The 13,573-nt window shown below is 43.2% G+C and overlaps 1 protein-coding gene across 1 annotated transcript in view; it reads right to left on the reverse strand.

Moving 5' to 3' along the window:
* Positions 1-372: 372 nt before the first annotated feature.
* The window catches only part of LOC102028794 (adenosine receptor A3), a 20,528-nt gene continuing 7,327 nt past the window's right edge, over positions 373-13,573 (reverse strand). Inside the window, exons 2-7 of the mRNA XM_013516497.1 lie at positions 9,183-9,289; positions 7,315-7,653; positions 3,265-3,331; positions 2,348-2,447; positions 1,806-1,867; positions 373-494 (exon numbers count right to left, since the gene is read on the reverse strand). Coding sequence (XP_013371951.1) covers positions 1,856-1,867; positions 2,348-2,447; positions 3,265-3,331; positions 7,315-7,653; positions 9,183-9,289 — 625 coding nt within the window. The 3' untranslated portion in view covers positions 373-494; positions 1,806-1,855. The remainder of the gene's footprint in view (positions 495-1,805; positions 1,868-2,347; positions 2,448-3,264; positions 3,332-7,314; positions 7,654-9,182; positions 9,290-13,573) is intronic.

Genomic DNA, 13,573 nt, shown 5'->3' on the forward strand with positions numbered 1-13,573 from the left:
TGGGAAACATTAATACCAATTCAAAAACAAGTTCAGAAAAATTAAGGAACTTTTCGAGCAATATGTTTCCAACGATACACTAGGGGAAGTTGGACTGGGCAGTTCATTTGACACTGGTCAGTGACCTCTTGGCTCCCTGACTAATATTCTGCTTCTCTTTTTCATTTCTGGCTAATCAAATGCATGAGAAGGAAGGTCTGGATATGACTGCAGCTGCTATATGACTGCAGCTTCGAGGAGTGTGGGCTACCATTGCCCCTCTGGCTACAAGGTTACCTGGCTGCAGACAATTGCTGGTACGGTTAGAGAGTTCTTCAAAAAGCCTGAGAGACCAGGATCCACTTCAAATATGTGGGCCAGTTGTCACAGTCATCATATGTATCATCAGAACTTTATTTATGAACTAAATAAAAACAATCTTCAGTCATATCTGTTCAATACGAGACTTTCTTTTGTTGGAGTCAGGATATGTGGAAGGGGCTTCAAAGAGTTGCCTGTTTTGTTGGGGAGTAGAAAAAAAATTGAATTGAGATCTGTGGCCAACTTAACTATTTCTTCAGCAAAAGATACAAGTTTTCTCATGGGGACTTTGTAAGGACTAAACATTAAGGTTTGTTTTTGAGGCTAAAATCCTACATCATTACTGCAAAGCTCATCATCAATAGAAAAGTCTAAGTACATTGGGCTTGCATTCACCTCTCAAATTTTGATATAAGTGCTACTCACTGGACTTCTTCAGAAACCAAGAATTTCAAAACTAGAAAGAAACTTGGTTCAGGCTGCCATCTTTCACTCGCTTGTGAGGAAGCAGGCCTCACCAAAAAAGAATAGAGTTTGATTATAACACCATGTCTCTCCTTTCCTTACTCTGACAATTTTACATTTGTGTATATGTATGGTAGCTGGTCTTCATCCTATGTTACACCCTAAGCTCCATAAAGACAGATGCTATTTGTTTTGTGTGGCTTTGTATTCCCAGCATCTAGCATAGTCTTAGTTTGTTGAATGAATGAATGATGCTAGAGAGTACGGAAATGGAGTCTTCAATTTATAGAAAAGAAAGCAGCTCAAAAAAGTAAAACGTTGCCTAAGCCCATGCTTTTAAAAAGTGACAGTGGTTTTTGGAAAACTGTAATAGAAACATATGGTGGAAACACATGATTGTGTTCTAGAGAGAGTGGTCTCTGGCAAATCTGAGGAAAGTGTTACTTTGACCTCAGCCCCCACCTGCACAGTCCCCAAAGCTCCTAGAGGACAACAGGCCAGCAATGCCGTGGGAGCTCCTACTTTGCTCTCTTAGGGGTCCTGGTTTGCTACAAGGCCGAACAATTCCAGCGCAAGTATGAGAGTTTAAAGCCTCAGTCAAAGCCTCAGTTTTGCATTTTAGCTTCCAGCTGCAGACCTTTGTGTTTCACTAACAGGTATTTCTAAATTTTATCTAAATTTTATACTCAGAAGAGACTGGAATCTATTTTGTAATTATGCCAACTGTCTCTTCATTGTCTAACATGTTTCTTTGATTTCTGAGCACAAACAGAAAAGAAAAAAACTATTGGCCGAACAGTGTCCCTTGCGTCTGTTGTTGTTCTGCTCTGTGTAACACTTCAGAGCTCAGCCGAACTGCCACATGGTGGCACAGAGGACTTTCCAGATGTTAAGACCAGCCCTCATGTCTCGGATGCTGCCTCAAAGGGAAAGGTATACGAGTCACGCAGTGGCTTCTCTTTATAGGAAAGGGGAGACCTAAAGATCAAGTGGCTGTGGGGTACAGAACTCAGGACAGGCAAGTAGAGGAGGGAACTTACCAAGGGTGTGGGGGTCACAGGAAAACTTTGGATGGTTCGAGGTCTTCTCACTAGACCTTTACCTATAGCCAAGGGAAAAAGGAGGCAAAGCTGAAGGGCCTCCTTCCTTCCTAAAGGTTAAGGCTAAACCCCCTAGATCCATCCTCTCCCACTCCGACTCTCCTCAAGGCTCTGAATAGGAGGACCCAGTCTCTCACAGCAAATAACAAGTTTCCATCAGGGAGTAAGGCTACCTTAAATTTGTGTGGGGAAGGCAGGCGGCCCTCCAGAAGTGGAACCAGTCATGTGACTGGCTTTGGACTCTGCTCCTACCTGTGAGCACACATCTCTACTTCAGAGGTGACAGTGCTGTCTCTGTCTCCTCTCACGATGCCTTTGTCACCATGAAATAGGTATGATTTCTAGCCATGGGCTGGCTGTCTTGGTCTCCACATGGCCAGGCAATAAGAGGAGGGTGGCATTTACTTATTTGAAAGCTGCCCCTTGACCTCTTTCATTTTTTCTAATTCCTGACTACCCCTCCCCCACAAACAGCCACTTACCTCTTCTATTGCTTGCCTTCTCGTTCTTCTGGACAAATGAATGATTATAAAGACGATCCCAAAACCAGTCATCATTAAGCAAATGATCAGAATGAACACTCTGGAAGAAAGTACAATTGATGTCATGTTCCTTGAAAGGAACTGCCTTTTGGTCCTCTGCTTCAGTTCTCTGCTCTGAGATCCGCACACTACTGCTCCCAAGCAGGTTACAGCAGTTCCTGGCCACCGTATTCTATTACAATGACCCTGTCTTCTGGGCCTGGTGGTCATCAGGTCAAGCTGGATCAATAAGCCTTTTCCTCAGAGGGTGGGAATAGGAAAGTAGAGTCTGACTGGCCAATCTTTTGAATGGGGACAAATAAATTTGGTAATTATTAATGTATACCTTTATGAATGGATTCCTCTTTTGGAGTGTGGTAGAAGAAAGAGGAGGAGGAGGAGGAAAAGAAGGAAGCAAAGGAAGTAAAAGAGAAAGAAAGAAAGAAAAAAGAAAGAGAAGAACAGAAAAATATAAATGTACACAGAAAAGGAAGCAAACATACATAAAGGAGAAGGTAGCAAACTAGAAAAGGAGATTTTTTTAAAAGGACATAAAGTCCTAATAATGCTCTGATAATTTCCGGGATGGCAAGATCCCTGCCTGTGCATTTGAGCACTTCTCTCGCCTCATAATAAATGCCCCCTTCTAATTAAAGGAGCCAAAGGCTGTTTCTGTTGATTACAAACAAGAGCCCTAAGCCATATTATTTTGAAAGATAAGATAGTCACATTAGGGGTATGTAGTTCAGGTGGAAAAGCAACAAGCAGTTGAAAATCAATTGATGAAATTAATCATAGTATTGTATTGTTGGGGCCCCACCCACCACTCTTCTAACCCTCCCCTACCAGACTGATCTGTTTTCTATAATTATACTGACCTGGCAAGATCCACCTTGGGGAAGACTTCGGAAGCCCTGCAGCTTATGTTCTTGTTGACTGATGAATCTGAATCAGAAAGGATTTGTTGAGAGTGAGTAAGGCCCACAGTTGGGCCTTCCTTTGCCTTCCTACTGCATTGCCAAGCCATGCACCCTGCCATTGGGTTCCATGCACTCATAAGAGGCCTATTTTCCAAATTTGCACAAAGATCCACACAGACTAGAAGTAGTCCTTGGTTAGAGTCCCATGCTGTGGGCCATTCCCATAGGAAGGGTTGCCTGATGTGCCAGATAGCTAGTCCTTGCATAAGGAATGTGTCATAGGTGACATGATTGCTGCATTGTGCTTCTGACAGCCACTTAAACCAATGGGCAAAGTCTCCTCATGGCCACCCTTATCTCCTTTGATAAGACTTGGGAAAGATTTGTGTTTCATTTAAACTAAGGAGCACAAGTTTTAGTTGGGGAGTTCAGGTGGGACTGCTCTTATCCTGAGTCTAAAATTCAGGCAGACTACAAAAGGCAGAAGCATGCAAAATAAAAACACCACTGTACGTGTGATGTTACACACTCAGTGAAATGCTTGCTGAATCCATTGCCAGCTGGTCAGATGTGAACAAGTCTCTCCACCCAGCACACGGTGTAGCTGTGGGACGGAGACTTCCCACAGTTCCCCCTTGAGTGCTTTGGTTTGTTTTCCTATTGGCATTGTGCTCCAGATTGTGACAGCAAAAGATCTCCCTTCTAGAAATGGAAACAAAGAAAAGCTACAGGAAAAGAGCGAGAAAGGTGGTGCCTTCCATAAACTAGAGCCTAAAAGGCAGGCTTCCTGGCACAAAAGGTTGTTTCCAGCATTCAGCAGAAGGAACATCTGGAGGTCTCACGCCTTGTCTCTGGTGGGAATCAGCCTGCCTCCTTCCTATGGGCTGCAATTCCCCAACATCCACTGTGGCCTTCTGGTGTTGACTGTGTTCCTACAAGTAAGAGTGAATGCTGGCTGGTTTGACCATGACATTTATCTATGTAAATTATCAAATTATTCATGTTGATAAGTTTCCGGGGTCATTTTATTGTCCTTGCTCAAGTCTCAAGAAGTTAATCTTCAAGATTCTAGACCTTAGCCAGGTGTTGTGGCACACACCTCTAATCCCAGCACTCAGGAGGCTAAGGCAGGGTGATCGTCATGAGTTGGAGGCCAGCCTGGGCTACATAGTGAGACCCTGTCTCAAAATGCCAAAAAAAAAGAAGATTCTAGACCTTCAAGGCTGAGATTTCATAACATCAAAACCTTTCCAAACATCAGACCCCACTGGCCTCTTCCAATACCAATGCGAGGAAAGGGAAATGTCAAGAGTGCCCAAAATCGCAGACACCCTCTTTCACCCCCCAAATGCCAAGTAATGCCCAGCCAATACCATTAATGTCCACTCTACCTTGGAGGGAGGAAGATACCGGTGGCCCCAAAGAACCTAGGGGAAGGCTGAATCAGTGCTTGTGCTGTTTAAACTTAAATGAGTCAACTTGATTGGCTTGGGAGTAACAAAGAGGATTTATAAAGCACACTTCTGGGTGTGTCTGGCTGGATCATGGAAGCAGAGCCTTGGGTATTGTATCTAGTCTCTTGTACCCTCACCTTCAGCACTGTTTCCTTGCTCTGTTTCCTGGCCATCAAGAATTGAGCAGTTTTACTCTGCTGTGCCCTTTTGGCATGCCATTTCTGCCTTGGAGCCAACCAACTGTGTACTGGATCTTCTGAAATCACAAGCCAAACTAAGCCTATCTTCCTCTAAGTGTGAGTGTTAGGTTTTTTATCTGAGCAACAGGAAAGTAACAGAAAATTGGTACCAGAAGTGGGCTTGTTTTTGTGACTATGTCTTATAATATGGTTTAGAAGCCTTGGAACTTGTTTGCAGGAGTTTGAAAAAGTTTGGAGATGTCAGCTAGAGAAGCCCAGGTATACAATAAGACTAGCCTGGTAGGTGGTTCTGGTCAGGACTCAGAAGACCAGAATGCTGATAGGAATGTGGACCGTAAAGGCATTCTCTGAGATTTTTTAGTTAGAAACAAGGACTTCACCAACAATTGGAATAAAGGCTACATGTTTATACTCCAGCAAAAAAGTTGACATTTTGCCCATGTCCTGAGATTCTGGGAAGCTAAGAGTAAGAACAGTGAATTAATTATCTGGTGGGGGAAATTTCAATACAGCCCAACATTCAGGCTGTGGCATGGGTACTCCTGGCTACTTTTAGCTAGATTTATTTTGAGAACTGGGGGCAAGGAGCAGAAGAGAAAAATTTGAAAAACTTAAATGTTTGGTCCAAAAGAAACCACATGTAAAGTTAGGGCCAAAGGAAGTGTGATTGCCAAAGAGATTAGTGCCACTAAAAAGAAAACAAGAACTTGGTATAGGAACACAAAGATACATTGGGAGCATCTCAGAATCAGAAATGCCTTACTCATCACAGGCTCAAGGGTACCAACATTATATCTTTCATCTGAGAAGAGAGGCCCTGGACCCTCTGCTTAAGAAGGCCCTTGTAAGGAATTGGTTCTCAGAGATTCATTTCACCATGCTCAGATGCACAGTCACTTAGAGGATTCTGCAGCCATGGTCAAAGGGCACCTGGCTACTGCTCCCACTGACAGTAGACTTTGGCATCATCCACATGATGCTGGTTTTACCAACATGCATAATAGAGTTGTATGGTTAAAAGGGCTTCCACTCAGATTTTAAAGAAAGGTCTGGGAGGCCAGGAAAGGACCTCCAACAGAGGAGTGCATGAAGCTATGAAAATGAAGCCAAAGGTGCAGTAGAGATCCCAGGACGTCAGAGATACCAAGAATGTGGAACACCTGCTGAGGAAAGCCACAGGCAGAGAGTTGAGTCAGCCCAAGAGAGAGGCCATGTGAGATGCAACTAGCAAAGCCCTCTGCAACTCACATTTCACCATAATGTGCCCCAGATACCTGATACAGAGCTAAAGAACTTAATGTCTGGTGGGTTTTGATCTTGTTTGGGTCCAGTTCTCTTCTGTAACCCTATTCCTCCCATTTGGAATAGAAATGTTTATAATGGGCCATTATGTAAATGTGGGATTATGTAACACGGTTTTGGTTTTTACAGAGGTTCACAGCTAGGAGTTTCCTTTGAGTCTCAGAAGAGACTCTGATCTAGGTGTAGTGGTGCATACCTGTGATCCCAGCAGTCAGGAGGATGAGGTAGGAGGATCGTTGCAAGTTCAAGACCAGCCTGGGCTACTGAGTGAGCTCAAGACCAGCCTGAACTGCACAGTGAGACCTTGTCTCAAAAACACACACACAAAACATAATAATTCTTTAAAAAAAAAAGAGAGACTTTGACTTGGAGGTTTGAAAAATGCTAGAACTGTTGAGACTTTGGAGAAGGGATTATTGCATTCTCAGTTGTACACAGGATAGTTGTAACATATTAGGCAGACTTTTAAACTTGTTACATTTATTTGAAGATTAAATATGGTTTAATGAGATATATTTGGGTGTCATATGGACAATGGGTACAATGTGATGGTTAAGGTACATTGTGTCAACTTAATCAGCTTGGGATAGTAAATCCCAAGACATAGTTTTAGCTACTGTATCTGGTCCCCTGCCCCTTCCTCTCTGGAGCCATTCTTGGGCTGTTTCCTGGCCCCTACCAACTGAGCAGATTTACTCCATCATGCTCTTCCACCTTGCCATGTGTGCCATGGAGCCAGCCAACTATGGACTGCACCCTCTGACACCACGAGCCAAATAAACCTATCCTTCCTTAAGTGTGCATGTCTGGTTTTTGGTTTTTGGTTTTTGTTGTTTGTTTTTTGGGGTTTGGGGGGGTACCAGGAACCAAACTCATGATTGCCAGGCAGGTGCTGTGCACTGAGCTATATCCCCAATCCAGGGTCTGGTATTTTTGTCTCCATTATGAAAAAGTGACTAATACAGTGCTCACTAGCATCAGTGAGTTTTTATGACACTGACAAGCACGCACTACCATAGCTTACTCAGATAGATCCCTGACAACCTCTTTACCTTTCTCAGGTAAGACTGGGGCTTCTCTGTGGTCAGTAACAATCAACTCTGTAAAATCCATGTCATCCCTGGCAAAGTTCCTCTGGATGCCACACCAGTACCAGCCTGAATCCTCCTTGGTCAGGCAGGATACTGTGACAATGAGTTGGTTTCCTGTGTCCTTCAAGACAACACGGTCAGTGCTGTTGGGGGTGAAGGCAATGACATTGCAGTAGTTCCGGAAATAGCCCCGGCACCAATACTTGGTATGATACTTATAGTGGGCATCATAGTTGCAGGTGGCAGAAGCTGTGTCCAGCACAAAGCTTTCCTTGACCTTTTTGTCCATGACCATGGCATCTGTGAAAACACACACACACACACACACACACACACACACACACACACAGTTATTCTTTTAATCAAACTACTGTTCCTATCCTCTATAGGTAATTAATTATAAGTTTCCATTATTTAAGCTATGCAGACTGGTATTTTGTTATAGCAGGATGAGAAAACTACAGTAACCCCAGAGAACTCTTTTCCCCTGGCCTGACAGTATGTGAAAAAAGCAGGCTGTCATCATTGCTTAACATGGAGCATTGAAAACCCTGAGGCTTACTGCCAGAAGATCCACTTTTCCTCTCTCCCAGTCCCTGGCTCAAAAAGAAGGAGAAAGGTTTGGATGTTTCTGCTGGCTGCATAAGGGCTGGAAACAGAGGAAATCCAGTTCTGTCTTCAGGAGCTAAGAATTTAGTATTTCCTCCAGTCTTGGTTACTTTTCTCTCGTTGCTGAGACAAAGTACCCAACGCCCAAAATGAAGGAAGGAAAGGTTTATTTAGCTTACAGTTTGTGGAGGTTTCAGTCCATACTTGGTTTGCTCTGAGGCAGAAGATAACAAAGCAACAAGAGCAAAGGGCAGACTGGCAGCAGAACAGCAAAGCAGCCAGAGCAAAAGGGTGAATGGCGGCAAGCAGCCTCTTCCCCTCCCTTACATTGTAAACTGGCTACCCCCACCTAAGGGGACTGCAACTCTCACATAATCTCCATGCCCTCCTCTTCCACAGGCTCAGGATGTATACAAAGTAAGCACCCTGGCTTCCTGCTGAGTCACTTAGCCAAACCTCTAGACTCCCCAAGTTGACACAATGTATCAACCATAACACCTCCACGTGAGCCCAGCATACATACTTCTGTCATGTCAAGATATTGTAGTGAGGAAGTCATGTGCCCAATGTCCAGCCTGACTGTGCTGGGGAAATGGCCAAGGAGAAGAGATGAGGAGGCAGAGCACATCCCTTGCAGCCTTTCAGAAGTTTGGAGACAGCAGCGTTGGCTGCTGACACCCAAACATCCTCACCCAGGTAAATGCTGCCTCAGATGAAGAGGCCATCCCACAAAAAGAGGAGGTTCACATCCTAGATTTCATTTGTCCCATCACAACTCCACAAGGAAGAGTGTGACCCTTAGTTTACAGGCACAGATGTGACTGGGAAAGAGGAGCAGTAACTCTAAAGGTAGCAGAACTGAGGGGCGACGGAGTTAGGACCAGGCTGGTCTTTGATCCCATCTGTGGTGTCAGGCATGGGTAAAAAGAGGGAAGCAGTGTATTTACATTCTCAAGGAAAGAAAGGAGAGAGGAAAGGAAATTTGGCTAAACTGAAAGAGAAAATATACAGCCCTCATTTTCCCCAAGGGTTTCCAGTTTGCCACAACCCTCTTACACAGGTGAGAACAAGAACTAATGAGGCTCTCCATGTGTGCTCCCATCCAGCTGCTTAGGTGCTTGAGTTAATAGGCAGGTCCTCCAAATAGGAAAGGAAAAGAACATGTAAGGTCTTTGAAAAGGCCACGGCTTGAAGGGCAGAGATCTTTCTCCACATCTTACCTGAGAAGAGGGTCAGAGAGAGCAGAATGAACAGCCTCATGACTGGAAGGAAGTGAGCCTTCAACCGTAATGATTTAAAAAACCCACGGAGCTCAGGAATCCTGAATCTGTTTAAGAGAAACAGATATGTTTGAGCTGGAGATAGCTCTATGTTTTCTGGAGAGAACAGTGAAAAAGGGGAACAACTGATTATACCAAGCAGTACTATAGCGTATAGCTATCCAACTTGCACACAGCACAATGGTACCTCATCAGCTGGATGTCATTCATGAACATAAATTTATTTATGGAGAACTGAGAAAATATGGGATTCCAGTAGCTATCTCAACAGTGCAGACTACCACCTAGAGAAACCCACTCTGACACTCAGAAGAACACACACACACACACACACACACACACACACACACTCTTATCATCATCATCGTTGTTATCATCATCACTGACATGCAGTCACTGTGCAACTCTGCACTGTCTTACCTAAGTGGACTGAGTGTTACCAGAGGTCAGTCTTCTTTTTCCTCCACTACTCTTGGCAGCCCAAGTCCTACTTAGGCAGGAGGAATTCCAACAAATACAGTGTGTCTTAACCAACCTCACTCCCACCTTGGGAGTGTGTGGGTGGTGGTGCCTGCCAGCTTTCCATGGCATATATGCCCGGAATCTGGAGCACATGAACAGGTGGAAGTGAAGGTATCTGAGTGTCTCCAGCCAAAGCTGGAGAGTCCAGACTTCTGGAAAGCTTTCCTGGGTAAAATTTGGGCAAGTCAAGGATGTCTATCCATGCAGCAGCAGGGATGGCAGCAGCTTCTGACTCCTAATGAGACTCGTATGTTCTGACCAGTATTATTAGAAGTTTGAATTACTGAACTACCTTAATTTTTAAAACTTTAAACTGAGTATCACTTATCACACCCCAGAGCTAGCACTTCTATCAAAGGCCAGATGTGGATGGTTTTCTAGATTTTGCAATACCAACTTCTCTGTCTTCTCCTCTATTTCTCTTCTCTCTCCTCTCTCTCTCTCTCTCTCTCTCTCTCTCTCTCTCTCTCTCTCTCTCTCAGCAGGGTCTCACTATGCCATCCAGGCTGTCCTCAAATTTATAGTAATCCTCATGCCTCAGTCTCCTGAGTGCAAAGATTACAGGCAAGTGCCACCAGGCCCAGCTTGATCCTTTGTTGAGAGAGGAGAGCCTTCCTCAGCTCATATAAATTCACCATACGGGCCAACAACAAGTTTGCATCCTGTACATACTGTTACAGTTTGTAACTAGATGTCCGCCCAAAGCCTCATGTGGTAATATGTGGGGAGTTTTGAATGTGGCTAGATTAGGGTGTTATAATGGGATTAAGGGTGCCCCACCCTCAGTGTGGGTATCTTGGATGGAATGTAAAGGGACAGAAGAAAGAAGCTCTTTTGCTACTTCACTGCTTTGCTGCCTCCAGGTTGCCATGCTTTGCCTTGAACTGTTTCTCCTCTGTGATGCCCCTCTGCCATGCCACCCTGCTTTGGAGACAGCTGAGTATGAACTGAAACCTCTACAAACTGTGAGCCAAAGTAAACCTTTCTCCTTTAACTTTGCATGTTGGGTATTTTGTCTCAGCAACAAGAAAAGACATATACACTATTTCATTTACTCATTGAAAACCTCCATGAATGCAACAAATAAATTCCATGGAAGAGAAGAAGGAAGGAAAGAAGAATCTAGACATTTAAAGTGAGTTAAGAAAGATATAATGACAAATTGCCTATCTGGACAGTAATCAAAGCAAACAATTCAGAACATTTGAACAATGACTAGACAGTTGATATTATTAAAAAATAATTATTAGGCAGGTATGGTGGCACATGCCTATAATCCCAGCACACTGGGAAGCTGATGCAGAAGGATCACAGTTTTGAGCCCAGCCTAGGCAATTTAGCAACTTAGTGAGACCCTGTCTGAAATGAAAAATGTAGCTGAGTACAGAGGCTCTGGGTTCAAGCTTCAGTACCGGGAAAAAAAAAAAAAAAAAAAAGGAAGAGGAGGGCAAGGAGGAGGGAGAAAGAGGAGAAGGAGGGGGAAGAGCAGTTTTAGATGTGATATTAGTATTGTCAGAGCCAGCCTTCAAAATGGCTTCTGATATATGTGCCATATATGGGTTCTCTCTGAAGCTGAATCAGAGCTGGCCTGTGTGATCAACAAGATATGGCAGAGGCGATGGTGTGTCTCTTCAGAAGCTAGATCAAGAAAGGTGTGCAGCTTCCACCTTAGTCTTTTGTACTTCTTCTTCTTAAGGAAGTCAGCCACCATCTTGTAAGAATTCTCAGTCTATGGAGAGGCCCAGTGGGAAGGAGCCAACTTGCCAATGTAAAATTTCCAGACATGTGAGAGTCACATTTAGAGTTGATCTTCTGGCCATAACCAAGCCTTCAGATGACAGTAGATCTGGCAGCCTCAAGAGGGACCACGAACATAAACCAGCTAGCCAGGAAGCCCCTGGATTCCTGACCCATAGAGATAATAAAGGATAATTGTCTGAACATATTTTGTTATATTTTGTTAAAAGCAGTTTTTATCTTCATCAGTGCTGCATGTAAAACAAACACTCAGCCTGGTTAGAGATGGTACCATGCAATCAAATAAAATTCCAGCAGAAACAGAAATGGACTATACAGATAGGTATCAGCAGAATGCCCAAAATGTGGAAAAGTAACATTCTAAAGGACATGAGAGGGTCAGTTTACAGACAATGAATGATCTGTCTACGAGCACCTTGAGTATTACTTGATATTATTAGTTACACTGCTCCCTCTTACGGGTAGAATTAATTTGCACTCTACTTAGATAGGAAGATAAGAAGGGTACTAAGAATAAAACAATTATAACGTTTAAAACATCATTTATAAATACAAACTAAAATGTTTAAAGATTAAAGCATTTAAGGCCCAGAATCTCAAGAAAACCCAGGGTAGGGCAAGTGGGTGTGAGCATAAAAGACACAAGTTAGACCATAAATTAATAATTATTACAGGAGAATAATAGGGGTCATTGTCCTGTCACTTTACTTCTTATGTTTGAAATTTTCTGCAAAAAACAAAAATATCTTTGATATGAGTGTTATTAGTTTCATTTTACAGATAAGGGAAAATGAGGCTCAGAAGTTTAAGGGACTTATGTTCACAGAACCATTAAAGCCACCATAATCTGAGGCTAAATCAGGAAGATGTAGGTGGAGGTGGCTTAGAAGGACAACTAAAAAAAACCCTGTTCGCATTGCTTGTTTATTCATTTGTAAAACTATTGTGAAACTGTAGTCTACTTCAGAGTTTACAGTGAGGCATACGCCATGTCATCTGAGTGTTGGGGCAAAATGCAGCACAAGCTTTCTTATCCTATCCTTCTTTGCTATTATATCTAAAGGCAGAGTTTCTCTAGAAAACGTGCACTTAGTTCTTAAGAAACTTAATATGCACAGGGACCATGGCCAGACTGCATATAAAAACAGAATTCTGACCCACAGCTTGCAGCAACTTGATCAGGAAACCAACCACTAATCTACAATAAACAGTAAACCAGCCTGCGGTCAGTCAGATTTGTAGTCAGATTATCTCCAGTACAGATCAAGAGGCCAAACAATAATCTCTGTAACAATCATCCCCAAATAGCCAACACTCGGTTAATAAATGAGTTTCCCTAGTTTTTGTTCCCACTTCCAACTGAGGATCATCTAGATGTAGACCCTCAGCCAATCACATCAATCCCTCCCTATAGCATCCCCATGCCAATAGCCTCTAATCAGGATGTATCAGCAACCTTCTCCCTTTTTCCCCTCTTAAAAAAGGATTAATTAGAGCTGGGTATAATCTAGCACTCTGGAAGGCTGAAGCAGGAGGGTTGCAAATTGGAGATGTCCCCAGCCAGCTTAGTGACTTAATGAGGGTCTATCTCAAAATTAAAAAGAAAAATATTTCTTTTTAAAGGGCTAGGGATGTAGCTCAGCATGAGGGTCCTGGGTTAATAAAGAAAAAATTAATGGGAGGCCATCAGGCTGAAATGGTTTCAGCATCTACATAATCAAATTGAAACCTGACCCAGTATAAAGGGTGAAACACCACTCAAGCTCAACTAATCAGAAACCACCAAATTTACCTCTAATTAGGAATTTTAAATCAAATACATTTTCTTTGTCTTGCTTTCACAAATACTTTATAAAAATCTCCCAATCCTTTCCTCTTTCAGTGTAGTGTTGAACATTTAATGTCCAGTGCTGCCCAATTTATGAATCTTTGCTCATGTAAATGTGTTAAAATTTTAGTGGGGCTGAGTTTATCCATTAACACCACTGCAGAGCCTTCCCACCCCTCTGCCTGTCTGTGCGTCCACAAAATGCCAGGGATGGGAGCCACGG

This window comes from Chinchilla lanigera, unplaced genomic scaffold (assembly GCF_000276665.1).
Source record: "Chinchilla lanigera isolate Chin_1 unplaced genomic scaffold, ChiLan1.0 scaffold00034, whole genome shotgun sequence".
In the NCBI taxonomy this organism is placed as follows: Eukaryota; Metazoa; Chordata; class Mammalia; order Rodentia; family Chinchillidae; genus Chinchilla; species Chinchilla lanigera.